This window comes from Orbicella franksi, chromosome 1 (genome assembly GCF_964199315.1).
Source record: "Orbicella franksi chromosome 1, jaOrbFran1.1, whole genome shotgun sequence".
Lineage (NCBI taxonomy): Eukaryota > Metazoa > Cnidaria > Anthozoa > Scleractinia > Merulinidae > Orbicella > Orbicella franksi.
The window spans coordinates 4,864,481-4,882,121 of record NC_138145.1 but is presented as its reverse complement, the minus strand read 5'-3'; the positions used below and the strand labels follow the sequence as shown (position 1 = coordinate 4,882,121).

Genomic DNA, 17,641 nt, shown 5'->3' with positions numbered 1-17,641 from the left:
GACCGCCTGCCGAAACAAACGCAAATCGGAAAAGCCACCTTCTTCAGTTCAGTACAACATGGATGCATGACAACACGAGTTCCAGCGCACTCGCCTTTTCAGTTGCAGCTGGAAATCCTTGCCTTGCTTGACACGTTCCTTCGTTGTTCACTGTGCCCAGTCGTCCAGCCCGGCCCGGCCAACTGACGAACAAAGCAAAGCGTCAATCATTAACCATCCACCATTCACAGGGCCAACACTTGCACTTTTTCGGGGGCGAGCGCGAACGCAGGCCCCCACTACCAGAAATTATACGCTCGAGTTACCCACATTTGGGGTAATCGCAAGGGTCAACCCGATCGAAGTGCAATGAAAGGGCCTCGCCTTGAGAGGACTGCCTCCTTGATCACAGTACCTCCCGCGTCAGGTAAGTTTTTTATGTTTAAGGCGAATGGCCAGGCCTCCCAAAAAGGGAGAGTGCAATGCCTGCCAGACAACAAGTCTTATCCGTCACACAACAACGGTTCGCCAGAAACGGGGGTGCACCAGCACGTCAAACGTCACCGGGGGATTGAACCCCGCCCCTACAAACAAAAAACATAGACACAAACAAACGAGGAACGAACAAGCCAAAACATCGGACAACTGGACGAACATACACTGTTTCAGAGCAACGGCGAAAGGTGACCCAAAAAAGGACACTTGTCGACAGACTAATCCTATAAACATAGGTTCGCCACCCACATGCAACCAAAACAAACCGGGACCAAACAAGAACAATCCGAACACAACAAACAGTCCAAATTCAACAAACAGACCAAAGTCCAACAAGCAGAGCCAAACAATCGAAACTCAACGGAGCACAGGCAAAAACGAGAGAACGAAACCAAACGGAGTGGGCAGCAAAACAGGAAGCACAACCAACGCAAAACAAGCCATGGGAAAAACGGGACGACAACTTGGCAACAAAGGACGGACAACAGGCGTGGGAACAGGCGAACAAAGACTAGGCAACGAGCGATATGGAGCAGCAGCTGGACGAACAGGGCGATTGGGCAGAACTCGAGGAGGAACAGTACTTGCAGAACTAGGCATAACAGGAGACGAAGCAGCAACGGAACTAACAGCACGGAACTGCGGAACGGTAACAGGACTTGAAGAAACACGCGAACCAGCAACGGAAACAACCGAACTAGGACGAACAGGCGAAACAGCAACGGAAGCAATAGGACAACTGGGCTGGACAGCCGGAACAGCACCGGAACTAGTAGAGCTGACGGCAAGAACAGAACCAGAGCCAGGCGAAAAACAAGGCGAAGACAGGTCAGCAAAATCAATACGTGGACGAGACAGAAACGGGCAAGGCGGAAAACAATCAGGCTCACACACGTACTTGGGAACATCAATGTCAGCTAGGCCACACGTAGAAGCAGCAACAGATGAAGACGGGCGAGAAGACAAAACAGATGAAACAGCACATGGAGCAGACTTAATGGTGGGACGAGACAACAGCGAAGCAGCATAACCAGGCAAAAACGGAGAGCGAGAAGATACTACAGCGGACTTGGCACGAACCATTTGCTTAACATCATACAATTGACAATCCATACATAGACACGCGGGCACAGATTCGTAACAAACGGGCTTAACTGGAACATCCATCACAAACTGAACAAGAGATCCCTACCTAAATACAAAAAAACTCCCAGAAAGCTCACCTAAGCAGGGACTTCCTAGCACAAGTGCGTTGAGGCGTGTCCCGCGTCAGGTAAGTATGAAAATTCTTGACGCGGGGGCCGTCAAAGGCAAACCTCCTTACCTCTATATCCTTGTGGTAGTGCTTTGCGGGCGTGCTAGAACCTCCAGCCTCACTTCTAGGCGGCTCTAGAGTAGCTTCCCTCCTCAGTCTGTGCCTGCCGACAGAGAAAAACGCCAGACATTAGTGTCAGGAGGAGGCTTTCTTTGATTTCTTTCTTTGATTGAATGAAGGTTTCTTCCCCGAGGGGAAGTGGGCCGCACTCGGAGGTAGTGCTATACCGAGGCAACCCGTGGCTGGGACGAGGCAAGCCTCTTTTCCACAGCCCAGTTCCAAAAATCAGTTTAATATATGAGCTGCTCAATGAGCAGCGTATCAGATATTAAGCTGATAAGAACAGATTTTTTTTTTTTGTAGAAAAATGCACTTTATTTACAGATAAAAACGAAGGTTACAATGCTGCTCAGGAAGAATAATCGTAGCTATCTAACCCACAGATACAACAACAAATTCCCTAAGGTAGTCCTTGAGGATACATCTCAAGCAAAGTCCACAACGATAGAGTCCTTGATCATGAAGCAGAGGGAGCAAACAGCGCACAGACTAACTAAAAGGCTAATCCGGAGTAAGCAACCATCTAACTAACACAAAACAAGTTCCCTAGGGGTAGTCCCTGAGGGAAGTTACCAAACAAAGACCACAACAATAGAGCCCTTGATTGTAAAGTAAGTCGCAGAGATAAACTATAATTATACCTCTAGATGAAAATTTGGGCGGAATTCGCATTGATGCGGCAAAACCCAGGAACCTCCCACAAAACGGAAAAAGCAGCGACGGGGAGGCGGTAGTGATCAAGTTTGATTCTACTGATGATATCCTGGGACGCGTATTTGATAATGGCATTTGACTCGTCATACCGGTTACGAAAGGTGGAGGCATTACGGAAAGTCCAGATCGCATAAAGAATCGATTTGATCAAAAACAGAGCAACTGCGTTCCTCCTCCTGTGGTTGGAAGACCACCGGAAGAAGAAAACAGTAGCCACAGACGCGCGGAAGGTAGTCTGGGTTAAAAGGGAGAGAACAGGTACAAAATGCGCCCATACACGCTTAACTCTGGAACAATTAAGAAAGCAGTGATCGATAGTTTCTTTTCTATTGCAGAAGGCACAGCGATCGGAATCGATGTACCCCCATCGTTTTAAAGAGTCCCTCACCTTGACCGCACGAAGGGTAATGGCCCAGGAAAGATCGTTCTTAAAATTCTCAGATACTGGGTCACGTACTTTGGGCCAAAAGTCAGAAAGACACAGACCAGGGCCCAAAACCATAGACCAAGTACAAGGAAGCAAGGGAGGTGAGGAAGTCCGCTTTAACAGGTGAGTATAAAAAACCTTGGTAGTAAGGGGAGAGTTACTCTTAACTAGACTATCGAATTCCCTTAAATGCTTCAGACAATTCTCATAAAAACCGGTAAGTCTAGATGCGCTAGGAGATAGGTTATCGCGCAAGAAGCGCCACTCCGCCTTAAGAGAGGCCAAGGGCCTCCCGATGAAATATTTACATAAGAAGAAGCTAGAGTCTTCACGCAGGCCAATGGTGGAAATAACGGAAGTGAGGCGAAGTGCAATGCACTTTAACTCTAAATTAGTAACATTTAAGCCCCCGGAGAGGGCTGGAAGGTAACATGTGTTACGACTCACTGTTTCAATTTTTGAACCCCATATGAAAGGCCATATGAGGGAGTTCACCCGCGAGAAGACCCAGCTCGGCGGCTTTAACACTTTAGCGAGATAGAAAAATTTGCTTAAGCCCAAGACGTTAACTATTAAGCTTTTCCCTACAAGCGACAAGGAGCGTGACTTCCACAGACCAATCGATTTCTCTAGCTTATTGATCTTAGGTTGCCAATTGTCTTGTTCAACAGGGACAGTGCCGAAGATGACGCCCAAAATTTTCATTTTTCGCACCCAGGTAAGGCCGAGGGGCGCGTCAGGGCGATCGCGCCACGCACCAAGCCACATAGCTTCCGTCTTGGACTTATTCAGTTTGGCACCAGAGCCCTTCTCGTAGATCGAGATTATATCGAAGAGGCGAACAAGCGAGTTATAATCCTTAACAAGGGAGGTAGTGTCATCGGCATATTGCCGGACTTTAAATTGTCTACCCTTTGCGCCTGGGAGGAGAAAGCCTCTGATGCCACTACAAAGTCTTATTTGGCACGCAAGAGCCTCTACGCACAAGATGTAGAGAAGGGGGGAGAGAGAATCACCCTGTCTCACCCCGCGCATCAACATAATAGGCCTAGAGAGCCAGCCATTTAAGATTATACGCATATTGGCGCCTAAGTAAAAAGTACTAATCCATCTACAGAAATCAGAGCCGAAGCCGAAGCGATCAAGCAATTCCATTAAGAACATCCTATTGACCCGATCGAAGGCCTTTTCTTGGTCGAGGCTAACTAAAATTCCAGTCTCATCCGTTTGAGTAATATACTCAAAGGTATCGCGCAACAAAACCAAGTTATTAGAAATTGTGCGCCCAGGGACTGAACAGGTTTGATCTGGGTCGATGATAGAATCCAAAACTTTGGCCAGACGTAAAGTGATCGCCTTTGAACAGATCTTATAATCGACATTCAACAAAGAAATCGGGCGCCAATTCTTCAAATCCTTAATATTACCGCGTTTCTTAAAAATTAACCGCGTTATACTAAGTTTCATGGATTCCGCCAATTCTCCGTCAGCAAAGCATTGATTGATAACCTTCAAAAGAAGGGGACCAAGAAGATCCCAAAATTTTAGATAAAATTCAACCGAGAAGCCGTCGGAGCCAGGTGCTTTGTTAAAATTCATGGTCTTAAGGGAGGCAGTAAGCTCAGCGAGGGTGACTGCACCCTCACACACATGGCGATCAGAATCGGAAAGGAAGCTATTAATCCCATTCAGCAAAGTCTCTTTGCATTCGGGATCAATTGGCTCAGCGGAAAAGAGATTAGTGTAAAAATCAAAATGCGCTTGTTCAATTGCCTCACGCGTAAATACTTCAGTCCCGCTCGGGTCTAAGATTGACTTAACATCATTTTTTTCCAAACGCTCTCTTTCTAATTTAAAGAAAAAGCGCGTCGGCTTTTCGCCTTCCTCAAGCCATTGCGCCCGGCTTCTGGTCTTGGCGCCCTCAAGAGAGCGATTAACCAGGGCAGCAAGATGTGACTCAATAGCTAGAATTTCTGAGGAAACAGAAATGTCACCTTGAGCGAGCCTACGTTTCAGGCCAATTAAACGATTAGTCAAAACAACCCGGTCGCGACTGAGCTCTCTACGCTTGGATTTTGCAAACAAACGGATGTCAGCTTTGAGAGAGACCTTAAAAAAGTCCCACCAGGATTTAACAGAACCGAAAGCTGACAGACACGAGGATAAATCGGAAATACGCTCAGACAAATACTGACAAAAGATTTCATCAGAAAGCAGAGAATTATTGAATTTCCAAAGACCTGGCCCACGAGGGGCAGAATCGGCGCAATCAAAAGAGAGGTTAACATAGTCATGATCCGAGAGACAACAAGGTGTAATATCGCATTTTTCGGCGAAATCAACCAATCTGGAGGACAAAAGAAATTTGTCTAAGCGGCCGCCTATTGTGAAATCGGCATTAAACCATGACATTTCACGTTGTTTGCGATGATGTTTACGCCAAATATCAACAAGTTTAAAGGAAGACCGAAAATCAGAAAGGTAGCTCGCGATAGAGATATTGCCGCCGAATTTATCCAGATCACTTTCATAACAATTGAAATCACCACCCAAGATCAAACCGTCCGCAGGGATAAAAAATTCGTGCAAATTCGCAAAAAAGGCCTTACGCTCGGTTAAATTAGTCGGAGCATAAATATTAATTAAATTAATGCGTAACTGCGAAGTTTCAATAAGTACACTTAAAACACGCCCTGATGAGTCTTTTAACCAAGATAAAATTTTGCCGTCAAAACTATTATGAATCAAAATTCCAACACCGCCTTGTTTCCCGACAGCCGGAGACCAAAAACTCTGGCCTGGCCAACGGGAAATAACGCCATTAATAGATTTTTCCTCAGAAAGCAAAGTTTCCTGAAGAAAACAAAGATCGAAGAGGAGACGAAAAATTAAACTCTCCTTACGAGCATTAAAGCCGCGTATATTAATAGACGTTACGTTGAAAATTAAGACTTAAATAACTATTAACAATGTTCCATTTCCAAGATTAATGTTTACCCTTCTTTGGGCCAGCCTTCTTTGCCCTCAGCTCCTGCTTCCGCTTCAAGGAGGTGTAAGCAAGAGTGTCCATATCTTCGGGTTCAGAGCGATCATGCGGGGGAGGAGGAGGAGGGGGGTCCACTGAAGTAGATTTTCTCCCGGAACTGGGTAAAGATGGTCTGGTTGGTTTGCGACCCAGCGCTTCCAAGGCCGCCGGCAAGGGGGCAGGTTTACGCCGTGAAGACTGAACACTCTTGGATGACTTCGCAGGTACCAGAGAGGCATCAGGAGAAGGTGAGGCTTGCGCAGGACCATCAGGGGGGACAGGGGGGACAAGGGGGACGCTATTCATTGAGACATCAAGAGGAGAGTTGTCAGGAGGCTGGACATCTACAGCAGGCTGAGTCAAATCAGGGTTCATCGCATCGACATCGGGGCTCTCAGCAGGAGAAGGAGAAATCTGCGGACCAGGGGGGTTGGGGGCCAAACCTTGTTCCCGCATCCGATTAGCGATTTGCTCCCAGATGAAACCCTGACTATCTAAGAGGTGCTCATCCGAGGATAAAACCGAGGGTTGGCAAGAAGAAACATCAGCCGGAGAAGGGTCAGGGTTATCAGTGTCCTGCGGGGAAGCACGATCTCGCGAGAGGTTATCAAGCGGGACGCTATCACCCACAGGAGACCCAGAAGAATCGCCCGCGGGTATTTCTTCAACGACGACTTCGGCGACATTGTCAGCGGCGTTTCCAGTGGCACTATGAGTGGCATTTTCAGTTGAGCTGGGGCCAGGGACCTGGGGAGGCGGCGGGGCCTGGTACCAGGAGTATGGACAACGGCGGGCAAAATGTTCTGTACTTTTGCAAATACAACAACGAATCTCTTCCTCACAATCACGCGATACATGGCCAAGCTCTTCACAATTAAAACAAACGGTATTTTGACATTCATTAGCAAAATGTCCCGCACGATTACAGCGGCGGCAGGTGTGTTGTTGTCCATCATGTGAGAGACGCACGAGGAACTTACCGAAGCGTAAATAGCTAGGAATAGGATTTTTCACACGCACGCGGTAGTGACGGATCCCATTGTAGACGTGTGAGTTCGAGAACTTTCCACGCCTCGCCGAAAAAACAGTGCAAAATTTAGCCAAGCGCAGTTTGAGAGCATCGTCGGACAACTCATGAGGAGCATCATAGATGTTTAAATACGTTAGGGGCATGTCCTCGTCGTTGATGGCAGAGGTGGAGTCGCGAAAACGAATGGAAACACAGCCCACAAACTTATTTTTGGTCTCTTCGTCGATAAAGGTAATTAACATATCACGAGAAGGGCGGCGTTGTAAACAAACAACCGATTCTCGCGGGATTCCCATTTCTCCCAGCTTATCGAAAACAGATTTTGAGTCCACAAAATGTCCAGCAGAAAAATAAGCCGTACACGGTCTACCAGGAGTAATGTTATCGATACCAAAGTTAGCACGCTCAAAGTCAGTTAAATGGCGACCACGCCCAAGGTAACTCGCAGCTTGAGAGCCAGGCGCGCTTCGAACCAGCGAAGATGAATTTTCTCGTTGTAAGATATCGGCATAAGTCCACACATTTGAATCATCGTCACTCAGTAACAAAGTGTCTCCAGATTGATTAGATATTGTTTCCACATCTACATTTTTTCCATGATCAGAAAATGACATAATAAAAGGAGGATCAAGATAACTTACGCAGCCAAAAGAGGCCGGGCTTTGCGCCCACTGATCAGCAGGAAAACCAAAACTTCGGAACTCCCACCAAAGAACAGATCGCAGCCAAAAGGCCGAGAAGCGATACCGGACCTTCCCTCCCCTAGGAGGGTGGTCCAGGGTTTCCCCCTTTGAGATATGGTGGTCAATATGCTGTCGCCGAGGGGCCTGGAGCCGACTGTAGGCCGACGCCATGGAGCAAGTTGCCGTCGTAGACGCACTTGTTCTACAACACAAGTCCACAAAAATCAGCAGCAAAGTTGATAACGTGCCTCCAGGGGTGAGTGAGATCAAACACCTTTTTGCCCTCCAAAACGAGGCAACATGTTAAAGACCTGTAATGACTCCGTTACTAAGATAGCGCTACAGACACAGGCAGAAAAAAAACGGCTACGTTATCAACATTCGCTCTCCACGTGCATACAACTTGCAGAGAAGTCAAGAAATGCCTGCTAAAAGATTGCTGGTTGCTATTATTGCTTTGCTTTTGCTTTGGTGGCTCGTTTAAAAGACTAAATTTTCAGCCCTTTCTCTTGTCTACGACCATACCACAGGGAAAGCACCGGTTCTCGTCCGATCACCGAAGTTAAGCCCTGTCGGGCGGGGTTAGTACTTGGATGGGTGACCGCCTGGGAATACCCCGTGTTGTAGACTTTTCATTTTCTCGGCCGTTTTATTTTGCATATGTTCATTTTTTCTTTCTTTTACTACCACCTTTGGCTATTCCAGTGGCTGGAAAGCACAAATAACTTTTTACACATTTCAGGAGACTCAAAAGATAGCTAGAAAACATGAAAAGTACCCTTAAAATGATCGCGGGATAAATTAGAATCGAAGTCTCGCGCGCTAACGTTCGCGTGCGAAACGGTTATTTATGACATCAAATTGGCGTGTGTGACATCAAATAATTCGAAGCAAAATGATATTCTGCCTTGCCGAACGGTTTTCAAGCAGCTAAAAGTGCGGAAAACTACGCCAATTCCCAAAGAAATGCGCCCGATCAACAACGGCAAAGCAAACAACACACGCGAGCCGTTGCATATTAACGGTCGACACGAATTCGAGCCGTCAAAACAATTCTATTCATGACTTGACTTGGAGAATGACGGAGGCTCGGACCGTTGTCTAGTTTAGTCAACGAACCACCAACACAACAATCGTAAGGTAGAAATCAACTCACGGTTTGGCCAGCACTTCTCCTGTTACTTTCCTTGTCCTTTGCTCTTTCCATACTGTAAGTCGACGAACGTTACTTCGAGGACAAACTTGGCGGGGATCGAGTCAATGATTGACCGCCTGCCGAAACAAACGCAAATCGGAAAAGCCACCTTCTTCAGTTCAGTACAACATGGATGCATGACAACACGAGTTCCAGCGCACTCGCCTTTTCAGTTGCAGCTGGAAATCCTTGCCTTGCTTGACACGTTCCTTCGTTGTTCACTGTGCCCAGTCGTCCAGCCCGGCCCGGCCAACTGACGAACAAAGCAAAGCGTCAATCATTAACCATCCACCATTCACAGGGCCAACACTTGCACTTTTTCGGGGGCGAGCGCGAACGCAGGCCCCCACTACCAGAAATTATACGCTCGAGTTACCCACATTTGGGGTAATCGCAAGGGTCAACCCGATCGAAGTGCAATGAAAGGGCCTCGCCTTGAGAGGACTGCCTCCTTGATCACAGTACCTCCCGCGTCAGGTAAGTATGAAAATTCTTGACGCGGGGGCCGTCAAAGGCAAACCTCCTTACCTCTATATCCTTGTGGTAGTGCTTTGCGGGCGTGCTAGAACCTCCAGCCTCACTTCTAGGCGGCTCTAGAGTAGCTTCCCTCCTCAGTCTGTGCCTGCCGACAGAGAAAAACGCCAGACATTAGTGTCAGGAGGAGGCTTTCTTTGATTTCTTTCTTTGATTGAATGAAGGTTTCTTCCCCGAGGGGAAGTGGGCCGCACTCGGAGGTAGTGCTATACCGAGGCAACCCGTGGCTGGGACGAGGCAAGCCTCTTTTCCACAGCCCAGTTCCAAAAATCAGTTTAATATATGAGCTGCTCAATGAGCAGCGTATCAGATATTAAGCTGATAAGAACAGATTTTAAGTTTTGAAATGAGTTTATTCACAATAAACTACTTATGTACAAGATAAAAAGTGCAAGGCACGTGGGCTTGGCCCCTTACATATAGCTATGTATCAAAATAATTACTAAGAAATTACAAGAAATAATCGGAAAAATTCGGAAATGTTCATTGAATGTTCGGAAGTGTTCGTTAAATGTTCGCTATTCATTATGTTGTTACATATATATTAAGCTTAAGTGATCATATTTAAACTGGGAAATCGGAACGGTCGTAATTTGTCTAGGGTAACGTGATATTTAACTATATACAATATCCAAAATCCGGAGTTAGCCCCTGTATCGAGCCCGCAACACAATCCCCTAAGGGGGTCTCTGAGGAGACCAACCAAAATCCCCAACAAAGGAGCCTGTGAGCAGGGAACGACCGAAGCAGTCCGCGCACGGATTTTGAATATGTGGACATTACAAGAAAATACGGAACGAGGAATCAGAAATAACACACAGCGAAGACTCCCAAGCGGACGCAAAGTTCGAACTGGAAAGGCGAAAATGATCTAAAGAAATTCGCTTACGAATATCAGTTTTGATGTAGCGAATAATAGCTCGGGAATCTTCGTTTCCATTATGAAATGTGGATTTGTTTCGAAATTTCCAAATTCCGTAAAGAACGGTTTTGATGACAAATCTGGCCAAGCGTGTATTTCTAGGATCCACGCGTGGCCATTGAAAGAAGAAAACAAATAGACAATTAGGTAGAAAAGTCACACCAAGAAGAGAAGACAAAATAGGCGTGAAGTGTGTCCAAACAGACTTCACGCGAGCACAATTAAGGAAACAATGATCGATTGTTTCTTTTCGAGGGCAGGATGCGCAGCGGTCAGAGTTGATATAACCCCAGTTTTTCATGGAGTCACGAACCTTGACCGCTCGCAGAATAATCAGCCACAATAGATCATTTTTAAAATTCTCAGAAAAACCATCACGGACAAGAGACCAATGCCGATCCAAGTCAAAACCGATAGACAAGAAAGAAACCCAATAACGATGAATTACAGGCGAGGACGATTTTTCCATAAGAAGGGTAGAATAACATTTCTTCGAGGTAAAAACAAAATCAAGCCAGTCTTGGCAAGACAAAATCTTGCGAAGACTGTCTAAAATAGAAAGACAATTCGAGTAAAAGGGCGTCAAAAATTGTGCGCTCGGGGAGGAGTTATCCCGAAGAAAACTCCACTCCGATCGGAAAGAGGATAACTTAGCGCCGAAGAAATACTTAATAAGATAAAAAGACTTTGAATCGGCATTGGTACAATTAGAAATAATAGAAGCTAGTTTTAACGCATCTGCTTTAACCTTAAAATTAATTATACCTAACCCCCCCCTTAAAAAAGACTGATGACACGACTGTCGACTTACAGTTTCGATACGACACCCCCAAAGGAAAGGCCAGATTAAATTATTAACTTCAGTAACAACCCATTTAGGAACAGAAAGAATAGTAGCAAGATATAACAATTTACTAATACCTAACGTATTAACAATTAACGATTTACCAACTAAAGATAAAGAACGAGATTTCCATAAATTAAGATGATTTTCCAACTTTTTCAGTTTAGGCTGCCAATTGTCGGATTCAGAACTTTGTCCGAAGACCACTCCCAAGATTTTCATTTTAGACACCCACGTGAGGCCAAATGGTTGATCAGTGCGTGAGCGCCACGCACCCAACCACATGGCCTCCGTTTTGGAAACGTTGAGTTTAGCCCCAGATCCCCGCTCATAAATTTGAATTACTTTGAAAAGAACCTCAAGAGAACGAACAGATTTAACTAGACTAGTCGTGTCATCAGCGTAAACCCCTACTTTATATTGGGAACCTTTAGCACCAGGCAGGAGAAAGCCTTCGATTTCAGCGCACGAACGAATCTTGCACGTAAGAGTTTCAACGCAAAGAATATACAACATCGGAGAAAGGGAATCCCCCTGGCGGACCCCGCGAGATAAAGGAATCGGCTTCGTAAGCCATTCATTAACAATCACACGCATATTAGCACCATTATAAAAAGTATTGATCCAATTGCAAAAACAAGGACCAAAGCCAAAACGAATTAAAAGATTTTGTAAAAAGGTACGGTTAACACGATCGAAGGCCTTCTCCTGGTCAAGACTTACTAAAATGCCAGTTTCATCAGTACGATCGATATAATCTAAAATGTCCCTGAGAGCATGAAGATTTGAAGAAATTTTTCGTCCGGGAACAGAACATGTTTGGTCAGGATCGACAATGAATTGCAGAACTTTAGAAAGGCGAACAGAAATAGCTTTAGAGCAAATTTTATAGTCAACATTGAGGAGGGAAATCGGCCTCCAATTTTTAAGAGATTTCCGATCACCTTTTTTAAAAATCACGCGAGTATTACTCGTTTTCATGGAGTCACACATCTCGCCAGCTTCGAAACACGCATTATAAACAAGAATTAAATGAGGCGATAGAACATCCCAGAACTTTCGATAGAATTCAACGGTTAGACCGTCGGGCCCGGGAGATTTGTTTGTATTCATGTTTTTAACAGCAAAAGAAATTTCATCAATTGTCATTGCACCTTCGCACAATGACGATTGATCAGGCGAAAGCTGGCGAGAAAGAGAAGACAAAAGATCGTTTTGGAAATTCAAATCGATGGGTTCTTCAGAAAACAAGGAGGAATAGAAATCAACATGTGCTTGCTCAATCTCTTCTTGAGAAGAAACTTCGGCACCGGACGAGTCATAGATGGATGACATGTGGCTCTTTTGAGCGTTAGACGATTGTAGTTGGAAAAAATAACGAGTAGGACGCTCACCGTCTTCAAGCCATTCAGCGCGACTACGAATTAAAATTCCTTCAGTTTCCTTAATGTAAATGGCCTTTAGACGGCATTCAACGTCATGAATTGAGTCAAGAACAGAATTGTCACCGTCAACCAAGCGTTGACGAAGACCGATTAATTTATTCGTTAGAAAAACACGATCACGACATAATCGACGCCGTTTTTGGCGGGAAAAAGAAATCGATTCCTCCTTGATGGAAACTTTCAAGAACTCCCACCAATCTTGAGGAGAGGCAAAAGAAGCGAAATAAGAAACGTGACTTTGAATTAAACTACGAATATTATCGCAAAAACTTTTATCATCAAGAAGCGAATTATTAAATTTCCATACCCCTGGGCCACGTTTAATGGCATCAGGGATTTGGAAAACAAAAGAAACGAAATCGTGATCGGAAAGCGGGCAAGGTGAGATTTCACATTGACAGTCGGATGTAAACAAGTCTTTGGAAACAAAGAACTTGTCCAAACGGCTGGCAATTGAATAGTCATGATTGAACCAAGTGAATTCGCGCGCGCGGGGATGTAATTTACGCCACGCATCAACCAAAATAAAATCAGATTTCAAAGAGCTACATTCGTTGCCGACAGAAACATTACCGCCGAATTTATCAAGCACGTTATCATAACAATTAAAGTCGCCCCCGATCACAAGAGCAGAAGCTGGAATAAAAAATTCATGAAGAGATTCAAAAAAAGATTTTCGATCAGTAAGATTGGTGGGAGCGTAAATGTTAACAAAATTAATATCAACACCGTCAACCCTGACCAAAATACTAATTAGACGCCCATTAGAGTCCTTTTTCCAAGATACAATCTCATCAGAAAACTTAGCGGAAATTAATAGAGCAACACCGCCTTGTTTGCCAATTGCGGGGGACCAGAAGCTACGCCCTAGCCATCTACGGGAAAGAGCCCTAATGTTTACTTCAGAGCTAACTAGTGTTTCTTGAACAAAACAAATGTCGCAGTCGGACTTCTCGACGAGATCAAAAAGGAGATTATTATTAAGGGGATTCCCCAAACCCCTCGCATTAATGGTTAGGACTTTGAAGGTATCTTAGAAAAAGGACAAAAACATATATAAGTTAATCTTTATGTTTCCTGCCTTTCTTTTGCCTCCTTTTTTCTTTAGGGACAGCATCTGTTTGCGTATGAGCTTTGCGTTTGAGATCAGAGACAGAGACAGTTTCCATCGGCGAAGAAGGGGAAGCAGAACGTGGTTTACCAGAGACTAGAGAAGGCGAAGTAGGTTTACGGCGAGCAGCAGCTGCTAGAGCCTCAGGGACCGGAGCAGGAGTACGACGGGAAATTCGTGGACGGGCAGAACTGGTGGAAGGATTGACAGACGGAGGGTTGGCAGGCGGAGGATTGGCAGGCGGAGGATTAGCAGGCGAGGGCTCGGACGGAGCGTCAAGAACAATGACATCGGGCTTGACAAGACCTTGTGAATCCAGAACGTGTTGGGACTGACTATCAGCAGGTGGAGGATTGACGACAGATGAAGCGTTAGCAGGTTGAGCGTTTGGCGGCGATTCAGATGGTGTGAATAGAACAGGGGTTTCAGCAGCGGATGGAGGAACAGAAGACGATGTACTAGCAGAAGGAGTAGCAGTAACAGCGGCGTCTGCAGGAGATGGTTGTTGAGCGTTGGAGGGCAGAGCGGCAGCCAAAGGGAGTTCTTCAACGACATCAACATAGGCGTCAGACAGGTCTGATTCATCGGCCCATGCAAAGGAGTCATCAGAGTGGGTCTTGAAAGAGGCATCAGTGACATCTGAGGCATCATCGTCATTATCAGAATCCTCGACATTCACTGGGGCGCACTCATCGGTATGTTCGCCAAAGACAACGGGAGAAACCCAGGAGTACCTACATCGGCTGCTGACATGGCCATCCCCCTTGCAAAAATGGCACAGGGGCGGGGCAGGACAAGAATTGGCTTCGTGACCGATGTTTTCACAATTAAAACACACTTTGTGCTCACAAGCGTTGCTGAAATGACCAGGTTGATTACATTTGCGGCAGGTAAGGGGCTGACCGGCGTATTTCAGAAAGACTTGGTATCTGCCAAAACGGAGGAAATTTGGGATGGGCCTAGTGATCCTTACACGATAGTGGCGCAGACCGTTGTAGATAGCAGGCGCATAATCAAATCTTCCACGGCGATAATGGACAACTTCACAGTAAGGTGCCAAGCGCTTTATAATGGCCCAATCACTTAATTCGAAGGGAGCGTCGTAAACGGTAAGAAATGTAAGCGGTCGGTCGATGTCCTGGATGGCGTAATTGTCGTTGTTAATCCAAATAGAGTTCAGGCCTACAAATTTTTCTTTAGCTGCCGAAGAATTAAAGGTCACAACAACTTCACCGTTCATTTTACGTTGCAAACACTGGATTTCGGCGGCATCAATATTTGCAGTTTTAAACGCGTCAAAAACAGAACGGGCAGATGTAGAGCGAGAAGGCGTAAACAAAGCAGATCGAGGGCGTTTCGGCATATCATTAGGCAGAAAGCGACGCCATGCTTGCGGGGCGTTGTCACCCGGACCAGCCGTTCTCGCCGCTCTAGAAGCATACGTATCACCGTCGACAGCATTAGAACAAGCCCCAGCATCTAAATTATTAGGTTGAGGCGGAGAATCGGTAGAAGAAACGTTATTCACTTCGACATTCGTATTGGCAGGTGAAACAACAGCAGAAGGGACGCCAACATTATTCACACCATTTCCTCCAGGGACAGCATCAACAGAACGTACCTCATTAGTGGACTCACTAGGGACATCACCATTAACAATACACGCATCAGATACTTCCATATTCATGTCATTCGATATTACCATACCACAATCCTCGCGATTTTCCATTTTTATAAGTATTGGCCGGCAAACTAAAAAATGCCACAAACAATCCCAAAAGCAGGATCGCAGCCAAAAGGCCGAGAAGCGATACCGGACCTTCCCTCCCCTAGGAGGGTGGTCCAGGGTTTCCCCCTTTGAGATATGGTGGTCAATATGCTGTCGCCGAGGGGCCTGGAGCCGACTGTAGGCCGACGCCATGGAGCAAGTTGCCGTCGTAGACGCACTTGTTCTACAACACAAGTCCACAAAAATCAGCAGCAAAGTTGATAACGTGCCTCCAGGGGTGAGTGAGATCAAACACCTTTTTGCCCTCCAAAACGAGGCAACATGTTAAAGACCTGTAATGACTCCGTTACTAAGATAGCGCTACAGACACAGGCAGAAAAAAACGGCTACGTTATCAACATTCGCTCTCCACGTGCATACAACTTGCAGAGAAGTCAAGAAATGCCTGCTAAAAGATTGCTGGTTGCTATTATTGCTTTGCTTTTGCTTTGGTGGCTCGTTTAAAAGACTAAATTTTCAGCCCTTTCTCTTGTCTACGACCATACCACAGGGAAAGCACCGGTTCTCGTCCGATCACCGAAGTTAAGCCCTGTCGGGCGGGGTTAGTACTTGGATGGGTGACCGCCTGGGAATACCCCGTGTTGTAGACTTTTCATTTTCTCGGCCGTTTTATTTTGCATATGTTCATTTTTTCTTTCTTTTACTACCACCTTTGGCTATTCCAGTGGCTGGAAAGCACAAATAACTTTTTACACATTTCAGGAGACTCAAAAGATAGCTAGAAAACATGAAAAGTACCCTTAAAATGATCGCGGGATAAATTAGAATCGAAGTCTCGCGCGCTAACGTTCGCGTGCGAAACGGTTATTTATGACATCAAATTGGCGTGTGTGACATCAAATAATTCGAAGCAAAATGATATTCTGCCTTGCCGAACGGTTTTCAAGCAGCTAAAAGTGCGGAAAACTACGCCAATTCCCAAAGAAATGCGCCCGATCAACAACGGCAAAGCAAACAACACACGCGAGCCGTTGCATATTAACGGTCGACACGAATTCGAGCCGTCAAAACAATTCTATTCATGACTTGACTTGGAGAATGACGGAGGCTCGGACCGTTGTCTAGTTTAGTCAACGAACCACCAACACAACAATCGTAAGGTAGAAATCAACTCACGGTTTGGCCAGCACTTCTCCTGTTACTTTCCTTGTCCTTTGCTCTTTCCATACTGTAAGTCGACGAACGTTACTTCGAGGACAAACTTGGCGGGGATCGAGTCAATGATTGACCGCCTGCCGAAACAAACGCAAATCGGAAAAGCCACCTTCTTCAGTTCAGTACAACATGGATGCATGACAACACGAGTTCCAGCGCACTCGCCTTTTCAGTTGCAGCTGGAAATCCTTGCCTTGCTTGACACGTTCCTTCGTTGTTCACTGTGCCCAGTCGTCCAGCCCGGCCCGGCCAACTGACGAACAAAGCAAAGCGTCAATCATTAACCATCCACCATTCACAGGGCCAACACTTGCACTTTTTCGGGGGCGAGCGCGAACGCAGGCCCCCACTACCAGAAATTATACGCTCGAGTTACCCACATTTGGGGTAATCGCAAGGGTCAACCCGATCGAAGTGCAATGAAAGGGCCTCGCCTTGAGAGGACTGCCTCCTTGATCACAGTACCTCCCGCGTCAGGTAAGTATGAAAATTCTTGACGCGGGGGCCGTCAAAGGCAAACCTCCTTACCTCTATATCCTTGTGGTAGTGCTTTGCGGGCGTGCTAGAACCTCCAGCCTCACTTCTAGGCGGCTCTAGAGTAGCTTCCCTCCTCAGTCTGTGCCTGCCGACAGAGAAAAACGCCAGACATTAGTGTCAGGAGGAGGCTTTCTTTGATTTCTTTCTTTGATTGAATGAAGGTTTCTTCCCCGAGGGGAAGTGGGCCGCACTCGGAGGTAGTGCTATACCGAGGCAACCCGTGGCTGGGACGAGGCAAGCCTCTTTTCCACAGCCCAGTTCCAAAAATCAGTTTAATATATGAGCTGCTCAATGAGCAGCGTATCAGATATTAAGCTGATAAGAACAGATTTTTTTTTTTTTTGTAGAAAAATGCACTTTATTTACAGATAAAAACGAAGG

General features: G+C 45.9%; 2 protein-coding genes, 6 non-coding genes and 2 pseudogenes across 8 annotated transcripts; 2 read left to right on the top strand and 8 right to left on the bottom strand.

The window, feature by feature from the left end:
- Window positions 1-250: 250 nt before the first annotated feature.
- Window positions 251-414, bottom strand: LOC145465697 (U1 spliceosomal RNA). Its single transcript, XR_014041680.1, has one exon. It is a non-coding gene; the product is annotated as a U1 spliceosomal RNA (small nuclear RNA).
- Window positions 415-1,982: 1,568 nt separating this feature from the next.
- Window positions 1,983-2,163, bottom strand: LOC145466342 (U2 spliceosomal RNA; annotated as a pseudogene).
- Window positions 2,164-5,972: 3,809 nt separating this feature from the next.
- Window positions 5,973-7,853, bottom strand: LOC145486562 (uncharacterized). Its single transcript, XM_081465254.1, has one exon. It carries the CDS (start codon window positions 7,657-7,659, stop codon window positions 5,977-5,979), a length of 1,683 nt encoding a protein of 560 aa, XP_081321380.1. The 5' UTR covers window positions 7,660-7,853; the 3' UTR covers window positions 5,973-5,976.
- A 386-nt stretch (window positions 7,854-8,239) lies between these two features.
- LOC145465013 (5S ribosomal RNA) lies at window positions 8,240-8,358 on the top strand. Its single transcript, XR_014041493.1, has one exon. It is a non-coding gene; the product is annotated as a 5S ribosomal RNA (ribosomal RNA).
- An 886-nt stretch (window positions 8,359-9,244) lies between these two features.
- LOC145465574 (U1 spliceosomal RNA) lies at window positions 9,245-9,408 on the bottom strand. The gene has a single exon (XR_014041645.1). It is a non-coding gene; the product is annotated as a U1 spliceosomal RNA (small nuclear RNA).
- Window positions 9,409-9,635: 227 nt separating this feature from the next.
- LOC145466271 (U2 spliceosomal RNA) lies at window positions 9,636-9,827 on the bottom strand. Its single transcript, XR_014041856.1, has one exon. It is a non-coding gene; the product is annotated as a U2 spliceosomal RNA (small nuclear RNA).
- On the bottom strand, window positions 9,787-15,646 carry LOC145486554 (uncharacterized). The gene has a single exon (XM_081465243.1). It carries the CDS (start codon window positions 15,506-15,508, stop codon window positions 13,730-13,732), a length of 1,779 nt encoding a protein of 592 aa, XP_081321369.1. The 5' UTR covers window positions 15,509-15,646; the 3' UTR covers window positions 9,787-13,729.
- Window positions 15,647-16,039: 393 nt separating this feature from the next.
- LOC145464997 (5S ribosomal RNA) lies at window positions 16,040-16,158 on the top strand. Its single transcript, XR_014041491.1, has one exon. It is a non-coding gene; the product is annotated as a 5S ribosomal RNA (ribosomal RNA).
- An 886-nt stretch (window positions 16,159-17,044) lies between these two features.
- LOC145465569 (U1 spliceosomal RNA) lies at window positions 17,045-17,208 on the bottom strand. The gene has a single exon (XR_014041644.1). It is a non-coding gene; the product is annotated as a U1 spliceosomal RNA (small nuclear RNA).
- A 227-nt stretch (window positions 17,209-17,435) lies between these two features.
- Window positions 17,436-17,613, bottom strand: LOC145466312 (U2 spliceosomal RNA; annotated as a pseudogene).
- Between the last annotated feature and the right edge of the window lie 28 nt (window positions 17,614-17,641).

Bases quoted from the DNA above. Each gene is read 5' to 3' on its own strand.
- LOC145486562 (XM_081465254.1), bottom strand. From the start codon at position 7,659: ATGTCATTTTCTGATCATGGAAAAAATGTAGATGTGGAAACAATATCT.
- LOC145486554 (XM_081465243.1), bottom strand. From the start codon at position 15,508: ATGGAAAATCGCGAGGATTGTGGTATGGTAATATCGAATGACATGAAT.